Source organism: Epinephelus fuscoguttatus, linkage group LG18 (assembly GCF_011397635.1).
Source record: "Epinephelus fuscoguttatus linkage group LG18, E.fuscoguttatus.final_Chr_v1".
Classification (NCBI taxonomy): domain Eukaryota; kingdom Metazoa; phylum Chordata; class Actinopteri; order Perciformes; family Serranidae; genus Epinephelus; species Epinephelus fuscoguttatus.
The window spans coordinates 4,453,240-4,471,743 of NC_064769.1; the positions used below are offsets into that span (position 1 = coordinate 4,453,240).

The 18,504-nt window shown below is 39.2% G+C and overlaps 1 protein-coding gene across 1 annotated transcript; it reads right to left on the reverse strand.

Annotated features, from left to right (window-relative positions):
* Nucleotides 1–1,956: 1,956 nt before the first annotated feature.
* Nucleotides 1,957–10,707, reverse strand: nfil3 (nuclear factor, interleukin 3 regulated). The gene is made up of 2 exons (XM_049604089.1): nt 10,516–10,707; nt 1,957–4,555 (listed from the first exon to the last, which is right to left on the reverse strand). The coding sequence occupies exon 2, from the start codon at nt 4,438–4,440 to the stop codon at nt 3,064–3,066; it is 1,377 nt and encodes a 458-aa protein (XP_049460046.1). The 5' UTR covers nt 4,441–4,555; nt 10,516–10,707; the 3' UTR covers nt 1,957–3,063.
* Nucleotides 10,708–18,504: the final 7,797 nt, after the last annotated feature.

The window sequence follows — 18,504 nt, forward strand, 5'->3', positions numbered from 1 at the left end:
TAACATTTAGTGTAACATTTCAGCACTAACTTGATCAGTTAAAGAGAAATGTATCACATCACTCTGCTGCTCACTGAGTTGCCAACAGATTTTTTTGCATCTAAAGCCTTTGGACCAGCAATATTCACCTTATGGCCTGCAGGCCATATCAGGCCCCTGATAGGGCGCAGAGTGAACATTTTTTCACAGGACAAATAAATTAATTCACATTAAGATTTCTTTCTTTAGGAAACATACATTAAGATGTTTTCATACCAGCACAGAACAACCACTCTCACAACCGCATACCTCTCATAGTGGCTGCTGTCACTATGGTCAAGGACTGTGATAATGGGCAGGTGCTTCTGTGACTGTTGGGAAGTAAAAGCTAGATGGCGCTGTGTAAAAAACTGCATACTGCAGCAAGACAACAGAAATCACTGAAATTAACAAAGATTTCTACATATTGCCCCAAGGGAGTGCCCCAAGGGTCCATTCTCGGGCCTATCCTCTTTTCCATCTATTTACTCCGGCTATTATTAGGAAATGCAATATCTCATTTCACTTTTATGCTGATGATAGCCAAATCTACATGCCCCTGAAAGCCAGTGACCCAAGTTGCTTAGAGCCTTTGTTAAAATGTCTTATTGATATTAAAGCATGGTTGGCCTGTAATTTTCTAAATTTTAATGAAAGCAAGACAGAGGTTATAATGTTATAATGTGATCCACTAGTACCTCTAAAGCCCCTCTTGACCTGGTTTCTTTTGCTCGGTATCTTAAACCTACTGTGACAAATCTTGGGGTCAAAATTGACTACAGTCTTAAAATAGATCAGCAGATAAACTGTTGTAAAATCCAGCTTTTTCCAGTTAAGGATCACATCAAAGGTTATGCCCTTCCTTTCTTTCAATTATTTTGAGAGGGTTATCAACGCTTTTGTCTCTTCAAGACTTGACTATTGAAATGCCCTCCTTGTTGGTGTCTCTCAGACTTCTCTCTCATGACTCCAATTAGTTCAGAATGCAGCTGCTCGACCTTTAACTGGAGCACGCAGGCAAGAGCACATTTCCCTGATATTACAGTCCCCACACTGGCTTCCTGTATCTTTTAGGATTAATTTTAAGATCTTATTGTTTACTTTTAAGGCTCTTAATGGGTTGGCCCCCTCTTACTTGTCTAGTCTCCTGCACCCCTGTGTTTCCTCTCGAGCATTGAGGTTTGCTGACAGATCGCTCCTGGCTGTCTCGAAAACACAGCTAAAGCAGAGGGGTGACAGAGCCTTTGCTGTTGTGGCCCCCAAACTTTGGAACAAGCTGCCCCTCCAGATTAGACTCGAACCTACTATGCCTGTTTTTAAGTCTCATTTAAAAACCCATTTGTTTTCTCAGGCCTTCTCAGTCTCTGTGTGAATGCGGGTTGCTTTGTGGACTGAATTTTGTGTTCTTAATTTGTGTTAACAAACTTTTTGTGCTTTGTATTTTTGTCATGCTTATTTTTTGTACAGCACTTTGGTCAACACTGTTGTTTATAAATGTACTATATAAATAAATTTGTATTGTATTGTATATTTGGACAATTTAGCAGTCATCTGAAGTTTGGTGGACATGCTATTGCTGGCCTTGTAAGTTGCAAGTACCATGTTGTACAATGGGTATTCAGATACCAACATTATCAGTTTCCTGATAATCAATGCCCCCATATATATATATATATATATATATATATATATACACATATATATGAAGAGAGAGAGAGTATATGTGTGTGTGTATATATATATATATATATATATATATATATATATACACACACACACACACACACACACATATACATACATACACATACACACACATATATATATAGAGAGAGAGAGAGAGAGAGAGAGAGAGAGAGAGAGAGAACTGTTAAACACCTTTTTGTGAATTATCTATCGGGTATCCACTGGTACCTATATATCAGCGCGGGCAGCGGATGAGAACAAAAATATATTTTTTATTTTTCAGAATAAAATAAATGAAAAATGTGCAGTATATGTGAAATATTTTGACATCTAAATCACTATTATCAAGCTGCAATTCGATTCATTTTGAGAGACAATGACACAAGTTAAACTTTTCACCCCATCATCACATTTGTCACCATCATGGAGGACTCAGGCGATAAAACTTTGCAGCCCAAGGATGAGGTGGCAGCCCACATCAAGTTCAAGACATCCATGGAGGATCCTTTTGAGGTTTTCTGGTTGTGAAAGGAGTATGCTAAAATGCTTCCTAACCTGGCAATGATTGCGCAGAATGTTTCTGCCATCCCGGCATCGAGCTTTGACTTAGACATAATGACGGGTAACGGGTGGGTTCTGGTACTGAGCTTTACAGGTATGGGCGAAGGAGCTGCTACAGGCGGTTTGAAAGCAGCTGTAAATGCATAACAAAGCATCAAAACAGAGCTTGTATAACAAAAAAATTGCCAGGAAGGTTCCCCTGGAACCCCTGACAGAGGTCTGGGCTAAGCCCCGATTGTCGTCAATTCCTAGAGGCGCCCTTGCATACATGTGCAGGGCTGCTGACTGATCCCAGACTTCCTGTTATTTTTCAAAAGTGGCCCCCAGGGAAAGCAAGTTGAGTATCCCTGCTTTATATACTCCTATTCCCAACTGTTACTAGTAGATTTAATGTAAAAAATGCAGGAAGTGTTTAGTTTCATTGGCTGTAAGTTGCTGCACCAGAGTAAAAGCAAATGAAATTAAACAGCTAATGGAAACAGTATTTGTGTTAATGAGGAGAAACACTGAGGAGCAGAGTGATGAGTATGACACAACTCTGTTGTTATACTGATGAAATAAGTGCTGTGACATTGTACATTACACTGAATGTACCATGTAAACTGTTACAGTAGAGGTAATTTCACCCCCCTCAATGTTTTTAATCCGTCTATATTAGCGGACAGCCTTTGTTCATGCTCCAATAGCTATTATTAAGACACCTTTTATTTGAAAATTTACAGTAATCAAAACGTTGTTTAACCCCAACCACACAGTGCAACAGCAAATACAGTGGAAATGCAAAAAAAATACAAAAGGTCATGCAGAGGAACATCCTTCTGAAAATGACTTGTGATGACCAATGGTGCTTTGGGTTGACTCTATCACAGACCCTTGCTGCGCTGTGATCAGTCTTTTCAGAGAGGCCATGTTTGCGGACAGCTCAGCAGGGCCCTGTTTTAGATAGATGTCCTCAGCATCTGAGTGTGCATAGGAACGTTCTTGTACACCAACAAAGGTTTGATTTGAGGTGGGGCTCGTGGTTAGCCTGCTACTTTGGCAGCCACTCTGCAGCGTCCCTGTGCTGCTTTTATGCCACGGCTCAGACTGGTGGGTCCAGTCTTGCATGTTGCTGACCTGTAATGACAGAGGGCACAGTGAGGACTGAGTAAACTCTGAAGAGTCCTGAGTGGTCTGGTAGCATCCTCCTTCTGAAACTCTAACAGGAGAGGAGGACTTTCCAGAAGGCTCATATTCAGGGTCGATGGCCTCCACTTTGATTTGAATGGTTCTGGCTTTGATCCGCAGTTTGTGGGGCAAAGCTGAAGAACTGGCATCTGGCACTTTGTGTGTGGAGACAATGACACTTCTCAGGTCAGCTACAGATGGCATCAACCCTTTGGGGACCTGCTGCTCATCCTCACCGTCTGATGATTTGCTTACAGCACCATCATCTGAGCTCCTGGGGGAGTTACTAGATGACCTGGTGAGCTGCAGGAATGAGGCAGGCTGGGAGTAGACTCCTGGCAAAGGGCTGGCCATGTAGTTTCTATAGAGTTCGTAGGGACTACTTCTCTCTTGTGCATAACTGCCACTCTCTGCTGGTTCCTGCTTAACCTCTGCAGTCCTGCAGATATCAAAGTTGCCCTGAGTAGCAGCACATGTCTCGGGTGCATGAGGTGAATGCTTGATGACTGATACGCAGCTTCTGTGCAAGTGAAGAGGCTCCAAAACCCTGCTGGAAGAACTCTGGCCAGCATTGGATGGAGCAATCTCCTGGTAAAGGTTGATCGCATTGGAGCTGGATAACTTCTGGACTTCTTGGGCATATGCTGCCAAGCTCACCAGGCCAAACTTCAGCTTTAACGACAGCAGCTCAGCCTTGAGGGAGGCATTTTCCTCTCCAAGGGCCACCAGCTTGTTCTCAAGCACCATGTCGTTTATGCGCCGCTTCTCCCTGGAGCGTTTGGCCGCCTCGTTGTTTTTGCGACGCCTCTCCCAGTAAAGGGTGTCTTTCTTCTCCTCTGGGATAAACTCTCTTTTCCTGCGACAGGTAGTTTTAGCCTTGAAAGGAATTGTAGAGATTTTGTGGCCTATCACATCTCTGTTAGCCCCTTGTAAAGCCACAGCCAGGACCAGAGCATCCTCTCCACTGTAGGACTCACTGGAGTCCACCTCTTGCTTGATTGATTGCATGTTATCACCGTTGGCTACTGTCAGTATGCTCACAGGTCATTAACTGTACACCATAATGCTTCAGTGCAGCAACAGGAACTGCCACATTGGCTTAATCCTCTTGAGTTGAGGGAATCTGTGGAACAACAGACAATGAGAGAGGTTCTACATGTCAGTGTCAAGTTGAAACAAAGTTCAAGTTAACAGTAATCTTAAGTCATGTATTTCCATTAAAGGACAACTTCGGTATTTTTCAACCTGGGCCCTATTTCCCCATGTGTATGTGTGCGTATGATTCATGGGTACAACTCGTTCTAAAATTGGTTCAGTATTGAGGGACGTGGATGCAACCGGAGCCGCGAAACGAGCTAAAACAGTAACGGGGGCAAATACGTCCCATATAAGTTTGCGCATTAAAAGTCCTTTTTTCGCCACTGACCGGTTCAGATCGCCAGTGCTATGAGTGGAGTCAGCTGTCAGTCAGTGTTGGAGCAGAGAGGGGGAGGGCTGCCCCACTGGGTATTGTAAGTGAGCCTCCCTCAATACTGAACCAATTTTAGAACGAGTTGTACTCATGAATCATACGCACACATACACATGGGGAAATAGGGCCCAGGTTGAAAAATACCGAAGTTGTCCTTTAAGGTCGGTGTATCAGGATAGAGAAAATAGCACACTTGGTCAATGAGACTGCTCCTCAAATTGGCCAGGCTGCTCTTGAAAAAGATATATATATATATATATATATATATATGTATATATGGACATTTAATCACTAGTTCAAAGGGAACTTAAAATGTTATGAAACATGACAGAATGAGTTCTATTTTGAAGAAAGCATGGTCTCTTCATATCTTTACAGAGTTATGTAAAAATCTCTTTTTTTTAGTCAAGGGTTTAAAAAACAAGATTTTTTTTTGAAAAGGACACATTTAACTTTAATCTGGTGCAGAGCAAATGAGTGAAAATTGTTTTGTTGAGTTTCATATCCTAGAACAATGACCAATTTCATTTTTTAAAAAGCCATGCTGGAAAATAAATGGTGCATCATTTACTGGTGTCACTATGTTTATCTTGTTACAGATTAATTTTTACCAAATAGAAAATATTCAAAATTAATAAAATACATGTTTCTAATACAACAGAAATATTGCTAATCTCTGATCACCAGTTCAAAGTGATGTCATTGTGTACCTGAGAATCTCAGAGTGACTTTGAGGGAAAAACTCACCTCGCTCCCATCTGGATTTTTTCCAGTTTATTTTGATGTTCATTTCCAGATTTAAATATTTATGCAGTTATTTCCCTTTAAAAGCCATATATTAGTCAACCCCTGCTCTTGATCAATATGTGCTTTGATTATGTTTTTGTCCTGTTTGAATGCCTGTACAAAAACTCATGTGACTGATGGAGTTAATTTAGAAAGTATTCAGACATTTTCACTTTTCTGTTATGTTGCAGCCTTATCCTAAAATCTTTTTAATTCATATTTTTTTCTTATTTGGCAGGATCTTAGATTTTTTTTCAAATGTATTAAAGAGAAAAAGACCCTTTACTCAGTTCTTAGTTAAAGCACGTTTGACAGTGATTACAGTCTTGATAATATGGGTATAAAGTGACAAGCTTTGCACACCTCAAGTTGGGGATTTTCCTGTTGGAAAGTGAATCTGAACACTGCTGACCAGGTTTTCATTAAAGATATCTCTGCACTTTGCACCACTGAGCTCTCTCTCAACCCTGACCAGAATCCCAGACCTCGCCACTGAAAAACACCCCCACAGTATGATGCTGCCACCACTGTGTTTCACCACTGGGATGATACTGTGCTGGAATTAGCGGTGCCTGGTTTCCTCCAGACATGACACTAATAAGAACTGAGGCCAGACATGCAGATACCTGTTAATATTGATTGACCTTAAATAGACAGGTGTGTGCTTTTCCCAGTAATGTCGAATCAGTTGAATTTACCATAAGGGGACTTAAGATAAGATAAGATAAACTTTATTGTCCCAAACGGGAAATGTGTTTTGGGCACATAGCGCGACAGAGCTGCATAGCAGATACAACTGGGGCTGCACAATATTGGAAAAAACTGACATTGCGACTTTTTTTTTTCTTTTTTTTGCAATATATATTGCGTTATTAAAAAATACAAGAATTTTCACCAGATGACTTAAACTAAGAAAATTAAAAAATAGTGGCGGGGCTTTTACTGACCACAACTGCAGAGGCTACCAGCTTCATTTGAAACAGACTACATTATAAATGGGCCCTTATTTATTAATCCCTCTGTATCTTTATATTTTTACTTTTTATCTGCGCCCGTTGCCTTGATAAAGTTAATGCATTGCACTGTCATTTCAAACTGCTGAGTGCTCATAGAGACAAGCGGAGCTCTCTTCAGAGCTGCTTTTCTGAAGCAAAACAAAAATTTACATGTTCTAAAAAAAGAGAAAACATCGCATGTCCTGCGATGTGACTATTGCACGAGCACATCGCATGGCAATGTTCAAACAATATATCGTGCAGCCCTAGATACAGCCATCATATACAATGAAGACACACAGTAGACAACCATGTAGTACAGCAAGAACACTCATTTGAATAACATGATTGTACAATTATGACTACTGGGCAAAATAAATACATCAACTTTGTCATAATAAGTAAGGCTAAAAGAATAAAAGCTCCTTCAGGTTGCACTAGCCCAGGAGATAATAATTACAAGTGCAATAAAAACAGTAGCATAGATAGTGCAAATAACACACAGTAGTGCAAATGAAACTGTCACAATCACAAATAAAACAGAAGTGAGAGTAAAAGCATAAAAACATACCAAAGTGTGCAACAGGTCACTAGTCATAATAGCAGCCCTGCTCCACCAGGGAAACACCACAGGGCCAGCAGATGAAGAGAGTGGCATAACCAAAAGAACATTACAAGATTTTCTTTGGTGAGGGGGGAGTCCGGTTGTCAGGGATTCAGAGCCCAATCAACCATCAATCACACTGATGAAAAACTTTTCGTATAAAGCTGCAACATAATGTGAGAAACCTGAAAGGGTCTGTATACTTTCTGAATGCACTGTAAATGCTGTATTATTATATGCTGACACAAAAAGTTAATTGACCGATTGACAGAAAATAAATTGGCAACTATTTTGATCATCATTTAATTCATAGCTTTTCCTTGTCTTACCTTTCAGGAAATGGAATTTAAAAAAACTATTACAAGATGTCTTAAATGTGACAGGCAAAAATAAAAATAACAGTTGCAGCCCTAAATGTGTCAAACGTATTAGGAGTTAACAGCATCTCCACATACAAGTCGTTTCTTTTATGTTTCTTAAAGTTACAGTTAAGCACTCAGTTCAGTATTAAGTATTAGTAATTAAGTAATAATGCATTAGCCCATTATTACCTTGAAGATGATATTTACAGTTTATTGATAATCTCTGCTCCTAGGTTTAAAATAACGGTTCTGAGTGGAATGCTACTCAAAAAGGCAATTTAGCTTGTTTTGGGCTTCCAAGCTCCCATACATCCAGAGGAGAAGGAACAAAGAACTACAGACAGCTGTAATCTTAACACGTGGCCAAACAGAAGCTCAAACACAGAAACACACGGCCTGTAACCCGAAGCTTATGCAGCACACAATCAACCTAACACACTTATTCATATCTAATGTTAATTATTATGACTGCTACAGAAAGATGTTGCTTAATAGAAATAGAAATAAAGGTTAGGGGTGTGGTAACATACCAAAATATATGTCTCCTCTGACTTTGTGTCCTCATTTTGTCTTTGTAATGAATCTACATTTAGGATGTAAATGATTAAGAGAGAAACATGATTAAGAAATGACAAATAATATGCGGCTACCTTTCCTATGGAATGAAATTTTGGCTTATTGAGATTTAATATGATACCACACAAGCCCAATGTCAATTCATTCATACTCTACAAAGCAACCTGCAATCCTGTGAAATAGTCCATGCCTAATTTTACCATTTGGAAAAACAGCCACAGGCAACTAATCTACTCTGGTGGAAAATGCATGACCCTCTCTCCACCATAAATTAGTTATTTAATTTTTTATATTTTTTTTTCCTGGAATTGGAAAAAGCCTTGGTTTTTCACTCTTGTCATGCATGCTGGTTAGTCAGTGCATATGGTTTATTTTTGACCAAATTCTAGGCTAAATGAGAAGTGTAGAATAAAATGAGTTTGATTAAATATAACTACAGAGTGCCCCAGGGATGACATTTTTTCTGTAGGTCAACACAGAAGTTGGCACTGCACACAAATATAGATCACTTTCATGATTATTTAAGCCTAAATGCAATCACCAAAAGTAAAAAACTAATCTTAAATTATAAATAAACTACACTACAGATGTGTGGCCTAACGTGACCACGACACTGAAAAACCATGATCAGTGTGATGACATTCTGCAGTCCCATTTAGACACTTGTTGGCGACACATGCCTTTTCTCAGGCATCCAACCAAAAACCCATTCAAAAACTCACTGACTTCAAGATGAGGGAACCAGGAGTGCAAAAATGCTGACTCATTTCTGGTTTATAGGACTCATTCGGGGCACTCTTTTTTTAAGCTCAGATTTGGTCATGCTTTTATTTAAGTATTTGTCGCACATGGTGTATTTAAGGACTGTCGCAAATCTTAAAAAATGAAATGATAAATTCTGTTTTTACAATTTCTGGCTATGATAAATGGTGTAATTTTGGCAATTTTTAAAGAAAACATGCCAGCATGTTTTTTTTTTGTTTGTTTGTTTGTTTGTTTTAAAATCTATTGTAAAATAATTACAACCTTTACATTTGTATGCCCCTTCCCTAAGCAAAAAAAAAATGAGTCCCTAACCAGTGCATAATGAATTACTTGACATACCGCCCCCTTTTTGCATAAGTAACGAACAGTCCCTTACAGATGTTGAGATTTGACACAACACCGCTGCTGAGGTTATGTCGGGATGACTACCCCCTTGTCTTTTCTAACGAGGCAACATATGACATCAAGACTAAATTTGGATCACACGTGATTAAAATGGGTGGTAATATTACCGCAACGTGAGCTTGATTTGGAGGGGGGTGGCGACGCGGGAGTTCACCGTCGGTTGAGCCGCGACAGGCCGCCGGGTACATGTACTGAGGGAACGGCCCGGCCCGACCGCAGCGGGCCGTCAGCACGTCCTATTGTCCCAGATTCCTTCATTGTGTCCGTATAGCAACCCCACACCCCACCCTCACCCCACCCCCGGCCTCCGACTGCCAGTATATTCTACGGCTGCAGACATTATGCAATGTTTGTCTGTGTGGCAATAACAATAAGGGCCAGTGTTTGTTCTGCTATGTATGTGCGTATGAGTTTAAATAACTCCAAATTATCAACCATTAATACATCTGTGTCAGATATTAAACGCTGTGTGTAACGTTAACAGGCTGTACTGAGACAATGTGGGCATTCACTGTGTTGACATCATTGCCTTGCTTACTCATGACACTGGCGGCTGAAGCGTGGGGTCTATCTACGCCCTAAAAAGTCAGCGCCTGTAATGTGAACACTGAGTACAGTACGGAAGACACTGTTTGGATCAATAACTCACTGACTCATAACAGTCAGACAACAACAGCAGCCACAAGACTTTGATAACGTTGCTGCTAGCTACCTCATATTCTGGGTCACAACACCGTGTCGCAATCCGTAAAGTCCTGCTAACGTTAGGCCTACAGTACGAGCCTGAGAACTGATCAATACATGTCTTATTTACCGGCCATTGTCCTGCTTGTATCGGCTATTACTACAGTAAAGTCTAACTAATAACAGCCAACCGAGATAATAAACATTACCTTCAACTTGAGCTTAGTTTCACCTTTAATGTGAACGGTAACGTGGCTATTCTAAATTTAAAGTGTATTTGAAGCAAGAAAACACAGTGGTTAGCCAAATGACACAGAATTATAAGCTAGCTACCAGCTGCTGTGATTCTGGGACCTTCTCCACCATCCCGCAGAAATCGTCCAACACAACAAGTAAGAATAAGGTTGCTTTAATGTTAACTTAAAAAAACGATACCTTTTTTCCACCTGGTTGGAGGCTTTGGTCTGGCTTTTCCACTGCGTATTAGGCACAGAAAAGAAGTTTGGCTTTCCCATTGGTCAATAAGGAAATAACTGTCGATGAAATCCTACGAGTTGTGAAGTACATGGCTCTCCTCCCTTGGCTTTTTCCTCTCAAGGTGGCTACTGACTCATGGATCTGTGTTAGTAGGTCAGTGGTTAAGTGTATTGGCAGCGTGAGATTGAATGACAGTCATCGCAGCCAATCAGAACGCAGCATTTTCCAATTTTAGCCAATGACTTCTGGCCTCAACAGAGAGCTCAAATCTCATATAAAATGTATGTCGTCATCCACAAAGCGCGTGGGGCTTTTACGTGCGTCAATTCATCACACTACATGGGTTTTCATGATTATAGGTAGCCTCATCTTACAGGTTTATCTAATGTTATTATTACTGTTAATACATCTAAGTGCACCTTTCTAAATAAGGTTGCAAAGCGCTTCAAAATGGGCACTGTTTAACTTCTATACAATAATCTGGTAGTAGGTTATGATAAGAAGGCCCTATCTACAGTACAGTAATCTGACTGAAGGCTTGTATTAGTGTTGGGAAAGTTACTTTTGAAATGTCACAGGATACAGATTAGTAGTCACTCTGTTAAAAACGCACTAAGTAACCATTTTAATTACTCCATCAAAATAATCTAAGCCTACATTTAATTTGTCTACTTTTTGATTATTTTTCTAACAAATGTTTTAAACTAGGCAATGAATGTGAAAAATGTCCAGAAATAAGCTATGCCAAAAGAAGGCATTCCTGCACGGTGAAAAAGCTGCAAAACAACAAAATGAATGTTATATTCTACGTATAAGCTCTTTACCGAAGAGTATATTTTCAGATGTAACCTATTTGTGATCACCAACATTTTGATTAGTGGCTGTAGTTTAATTAAGCATTATAATTTTTTTGTCATTATCTGATTACAATTATATGTAGCTAGTTATCATTATTATTTATTATTAGCCTAACCTTTATTGAAACAGGGAAGACCATTGAGAGCAAGCTCTCTTTTGCAAGGACACCCTGATTACAGTACATCAAAAACAATAAAAGCACACAAAAATAACAGAATACATCAACAAGTTATAAAACAATCGAATAATATAAAGGTTACAATATGTATGGACAAAGACATCAGTATGGGAAAAACCATAAATTCACAGAAAAACACATGCATTCACACTGCTCCAAGTAAGATTTTTTTTGATTGATTAAAATGAATTATTTTATCTAATTTTATAAGCTTCTGCAGATTATTCCACTTGTGTAGTGCATACTGTTTAAGAGCCAGTTTCCTGGTCTCTGTCTTAACATCATGATTTTCTGAACAACAAAACAATCATTAACAATAGTCTTGGGACCTAGTGCAGTGTGAAATTGTTCTGTGAACAAAGACGACAGCATAGGAAAAATATCAATTCACAGAAAAAAACATGCATTCACACAGTTACACACGGCTCATGGTTACATGTAACTAGTTACTCCCCAACTCTGCTTGTAATATAGTCAGACTGTTTTATATGTAGTCAGCCCAATCTAGTTATATCATTTATATCAAATATATCAAATGTTGTTGAACCACTGTGTTAAATTAGCCTACATGATGGTGCTCTACCAGCCAGAATGTAAAACTATATGTGACTTATAAAGAATAAACTTATGCCCTATGCAACAGCTCCATATCTGTTACTAATGCTATTACTATTAACAATAACAATAAGAATAACAAGGATAGTAAAAGGTATTATTTAAGTATTGTTAAATGAAGATGTAAATACAATTCTTGGCAAGATACCACAATTAAACCACCAGGAACTGCACAACCTTCATAATGTTGTACAAATATGAAGTGGTGGAGGACACTTTCAGAGTCTTCATCAATCCAAATTAGCAATAGCCTACCACAGTGTAGAAATATTTCAATATAAGTGAAAGTTCTATTCAAAATTTTACTTATGATAATGTCCATAATTATTATAAGCAAAATATATTATAGCTTGAAATTTCAGATTTACATGAATTTGGATACATTGGCATTACTGTGCTCAATAAAAGAACATTAGGAAAATAATAATTTACAGAAGTTACACTTAGATCCATTGCAAAATACTCTGCATACTAGAATAATAAAAAATAATATTTTTTATTTATTTTTTATTTATCTATTTATCTATTTGTGCATGTGTGCAACCCAGATGGAGCAATACAAATGTCTTGGGGTCCCGTTACTATCGAGAACTGTAGTGTTTCAGCACTGTTTGTTCATACTGTCAAAGAGCTCTAGGGGTCACTGTTGGATAACTGGTGTAAATTTGAGTAGCGTTTGTACCTGGAAGTTCAGAGTTAAGATGGCTGCTGCACATGAGTCCCAGCTCAAATATGTGTTCCCGTGAGGTTCACATACTTGTTTGAATGTGAGCGCAGTTTGTGAGGCCGTCCGTTGTATCACTGCTCCTGCAATGACCTACTCACATGGGACATTAAAGGAGCTCTTATAGAAGTATTAACAGTGGACTGAACCCTGTTCATGATCGTTTTCCCCCTTAAACGTTTCCAACCATATCAGGAAAACAAAACAACAGAGAGAAAACACTATAATACTACAGGACAAATACTACATCATTGTCCTAACACTTCACTGCAGCTTCATATAAATCATTCAAACTCATAATATATCATGTTGCCTATTTAGTGGTTGCACCCTGCAGTCAAATGGAAAAAATAGTACACATTTCACATGTTGACTTCGAAAAACATTCAGAAAAACCTAAAGCTTGCCTCACTTCTAACTTTATGGCATTTTAGTGTTTTTATTCCATCTTGTTTTACTTTCAGCTGTTCTTGTTTTAAATTATTCATCCACTTGGGGGTTAAATTGTTGTATTTAGTCTTAAGGTTTTATTGTTTTACTAGTTTGGCTTATTACTCCGTGATTAGTTTTTATTGCCATTTCTATCTTAGTTTCTAATTTGTGTTCTTTGTGCCTATGATCTTTTGTTTATTTGTTTCCATTGGCTATATTGTGAATGAGGTCTCTACCTCAGTGTATTTTTGAGTTGAAAAAAAAAAAAAAAGAATAACTGAATGAATTTTACCACAATGCTGTTTCATGTAGGCCTATGTGGTATTTTGTTAAATTTAGTACCTCCACAAAATGTGTGTCTGAGCAGCACTGCATTAGGCATACATTACATATGGTTATAATAACTGTCTGATTGGTAGGTACTGGTGGGTTGGTTATGCTTTGGTTGGGCCAGGCTGCGTACTGTGAGGAACTGTTGACCTACACTGTAAACCCAAATGCCCATGACGCAAAATTTTAATGTAAAGTCTACACAATTACCCTGGATTGTCAAAATGACATCAAAATCATATGTTCACTTACATAAAAATTCGTCCCTTGTTAGCTTGACATCATTTATTTATGACAAGTCAACAATTTTTGAGTTTTCAGTTAATTTGACTAAAATGTATTGAGCCAATTTCACCTAATTAGTTTAAGGCCAATAAACAACACTGTCACTGTACACTTACATATTGTGATGTGCTGGGGCTAAATGGGTGGAGTTTCCCAGCATGTCGTGAGACAAAGTGTTTAAGATCATAAGCCGAAGAAAAATGTGTTTAAATATGTTTTAAATCACTCATGTAACCCATTACACAGTGATTAATGTTTATGAATTTCACAATGGTTCCAACAGGTTACAGTTAATGTTGTGGTAAAAGACATTTTGCACCATGAGTTGAGTGACCTGCCTGTATAAGGCAATAGAATTTTGTCAAAAATAATGGAGCTGAGGGTGGGACTAATAAGACTACTTCCAGAGTAATTGACCCTGATTGTTGAACTTGGGTTTTCTGAAATACATCATCTGAGAAGATGTCATTTGTACACACAATATTTTTATGTTCATTTGACATAGAATTAAATGCTTAAACAACAATGAAAAACTAATGCTAAAGTGACATAAGATTCCTTACAGGCAAGAGTCATGTAACACATTTATTTTGTGTCTGGCATACTCAGAACTTTTATGTTACTGTATTGTGCTAAACTAAAAGTTGTGTGTGCAAGCTGTTTCCACAAAAAAAGAAAAGAAAAAATAAAGTTCTGTGAGTGAATTGGGGTTTCCAGGGCAAAATGTAAACATTAGCCCCATTAACATTGCAGAAGCTTTTATTAATTAGGCTACCCGGAAATTTGAAAAACCTAAGCACGTTTCCACCCAAATTACCCAGGTAAAAAAACTTTCCCTCAACGCCAAATTTACCCTGTAAAAGTACCTAGTAGGGGCGTAGGACTTTTCAGATTACCTGGAGGGGCGGGGCTGTGTGCCGAAGAACGCTTATCGGTGGAACACACACGCAGCGTACCGCATTTCCTGGCACGGGCAGCCGCTGAAAACTTTATAGAGTGCCGAAGTCACGCCCCTTCCAGCGAAGCTCGTGGGACCTTAAATTGGAAAAAAAATGAATGGCAGTGAATGAGGAGAGAAATATTATCTTTTGGTCCCGTTTGAGTTATGACATGAACTCCAAATATGTCGTTAACAAATTTAAAATATAAATTATGTTTTAAATTCATTAACGACATATTCATATTTTTTCTGATCTAAGGTCCCATGAGCTTCACCGGAAGGGGCGTGACTTCGGCACTCTATTTCATTTCTACAAGCTTCACTTTGTTTGTGTTTGGGTACAGAATCCCGGGCAAAATTATTAAAGACCATAGCCTAGTACTGATAAGAGCTAACAGTATCGGTTCTTTTGTGCCGACGCTGATCTCCTCTACACACACACTGATGTGACACGGTAACCAGTGAACAGCCGAGCAGCCGTGGTGGAAACAAAGTGAAGAGAACTTGAAAATGACTCGACGGCAGCTTGACAGCAGCTACACTCGTTACTGAAAGTGACATTAAATTTTAGGGGGTAAGAAGCCAATAATTTATCAATAGCTACATGTGTTCAGCAAGCATGAACATGTAAACATGTACAGCAATATTCAATATGCTCCGTCCACAGTCTCTCGTCCACCGACATGAACGTTATGTCTTACACAAGGACAGCACGCTAGTTCAGCTGATAGCGAATTGTTACTAATAAGCTCAAATGACAGCTGTCTGTATGTAGACCAACTTAGTTTGACACTTAGCCTATCTTAAAATACTTTTAAACTTAGCTGCTGGCTGAGACAAACAGCCCCAACTCTCTACCAGTATGTAACCAGCCAAGCTGGCGGAGCAAAATACAGGGCACACGCCTAATCATCTACATCATCACGCTAATTTGAATAATTTTTCCGAACTTGAGGTGAGGTGGAAATGCAAACCAAACAGATAACCAGGAATTATTTTAACCAGGTGTGAGGTCACACACACTCACATGCACGGTACAGATGGAAGGCAGTCGTAATGCTAAACAATCTATATTGTGGCTCGTATACAACGCACACATACACACGAGCCGGCTCAGGCTTTCGCCCTCTCTCTCTCGCTCTCGTGCCCTACCGCCCGCTCTCTTCCGGACCCAGTGTACTGCAAGAGAGAAACGAGAACCAGGTTACCAGCATGCTTTTATGGTTTGACTGTGATTACCTGATTCTGTCCAGCTGTCCGATCGCTGGCTGAGACACTCCTCCTCCCTCCTCCAGCAGCCGGCAACTCAACCACACCCCGCTGCCACACCAGGTAAACAAATTCCTGGTAATAAAAGTTCCTGGAAGTATTGGTGGAAAAGGGGCTATTAACAGCTATAGCATTATATGATAATTCCCTGAGCAGATAGTAGAGATGAAGAGCCTCTGCTAAAAGTTCCATATTCGAGCCACAGACACGTTCCTTGACAGTACTATGTCCCAGAGTTACACCATTGATGAAATGGCATGTCCCCCAAATTCATCTTACAGTACAATAAGTTGAAATCACTAGCTTTGGTAACAGTTCAGCTTGGCCCAATGGTCACAACCAGAGAGGCGGAGGTACTCAGGCTTATCAGCCTCCCGCTTGATCAAGCAAAAATAAACCATAGTGTCCCACTGGTGTGCACTAGACAGACATCTTGATTTTATCAGAAAAAGGCAGTCTGAGCAAAGAGGGCAGAGGCCTCACCCACTGTGTAATTTACTGTAATGCAGATGTACAAACTATGCAGATTTGGGCTGTACTTCTACAATTCATTATTGTGTCCAAACTGGTGGAACGATTTCCACACACTTACATCTATATAGTGTTTGACATTATTGTTGAGATTTCGGTCTATTCGACCTTCATCAGAGCACACGAGTCAACAGCAGACAGGCAGATAAGGGTAACCAATTTCAGTCTTTTCACTGGCAGTATGCAGCACACCTGTGTACACCCCTGCTGGTAGAAGCTCCACCTCCTGGGAAATGCAGTTCTTAAATACTGATGGAGCACTGAAAGACATACAAATGAAAGCCATACTTGTCATACATCACCAAAATACAAACAGGAGTGCAACACAGTGAATACTGAAAAACATATTAAATCACAAAGCACCTTATAACAGCATCAAACAATTACAATTCCATCACATAGTAAATGAGGCTTTGAGAGGAATCAGGCCGAAGCCATCGTTATTCAGAGATCCCCGAATCTATAAAACACACATCTCAAAACAAAAGTACAACAAAGGGCTGTGAAGGGGTATCAGGTGAGATCCATCAAAACCCCAAACTCTATAAAAAAATAGAAAAACATCTGGGATTACAAAACACTCACATCAAATTTTCATTAAGGCCTGTAGGCTGAAGTGCATCTAAAATGTACAGTAAAACGAGAAAAGCTACCTTTGGCATATCTTTCTTTCCGTATCTCCCCCTCTCAGCAATTCAATGTGTTCAATGCCCTGGAGTCGTAGAGAGGAGACAGGGTGTGAAAATTCATTGAAATGGCAGGCAACAGGATAGTTTGCATCACTGAATCTGATTGAGCTCTTGTGCTCACTAATCCATTGTTTTAGCATGTGTGTAATTTTACCTAGATAAATTTTATCGCATGGTCATTTTAGTGGATAAATGACATTCTTTGTGCTGCATTCTCAATTGCCACATGGATAATTCCCATCTTTTAAAAGAGCAAAAAGAGTCTGTTTGGTGCCTTAATGTTGGCCCTCAGCAGATTAGTGCATAAATTACAACCTCTTCTATAGACAAAGAGGGGAGATCTCTAAAAAGCTGGGTTAATCCTTGATCAGAGGCTGAAATAGAATGGTGTTCTTAAGGATACAGGCCTGAGGAGTGTAAGTGGTGATAAAGAAGACAGAATAGCTTTTAACTTTTTTGACACTTTGTAAAAGATCAGAGTTGGCTTTAGAGAGTGAAACTTGGTAGGCCTCATCAACACACTGTAAACAGTAGCCTCTCTCCAGAAAGTGTTTTTTCATGGCAGCAGCTTTATCAATAAATCCCTCAGCATCTGAGCCTGTACAACTGACTCTTAGGTAGACCATACTGACGAGCTCTAGGATGAACACTGCTGGGTAGGAGGAATGTATTCCTATCTTTTTTTTATATAAGGTAGTGATGAGGCTGCCATTGCATAATTCAATCTACATATCCAAAAAAGACATGATCACATTTAACTGAGAACTTAAGGTCAGGATTCATACTATTGAGGAGATTAACACAGTCTTTCAAATCATTACTAGTCCCTTGGAAAATTCAAAAGACATCATCTAGAAACCCACATATATATTAGCATAGCATCTGGAGCAATAGAACTCATTGATATACCTTTAAGCTGTAAAAAGAAATGTCCAGTGAAGGAAAAGTAGTTCAATTTAAGGATCAAAGCAGCCAGCTCGCAAATAACTGTGTTGGGTGGAGTGCTTCCTCAGTGCGGTCTTTACAGTAGTACTCAAGAGCCTCAAGGCCTCTGTCATGTATGGAAGCTTTCCGCAAATGTGGCCAGAATTATATC

Bases quoted from the DNA above. Each gene is read 5' to 3' on its own strand.
- nfil3 (XM_049604089.1), bottom strand. From the start codon at position 4,440: ATGCAATCAATCAAGCAAGAGGTGGACTCCAGTGAGTCCTACAGTGGA.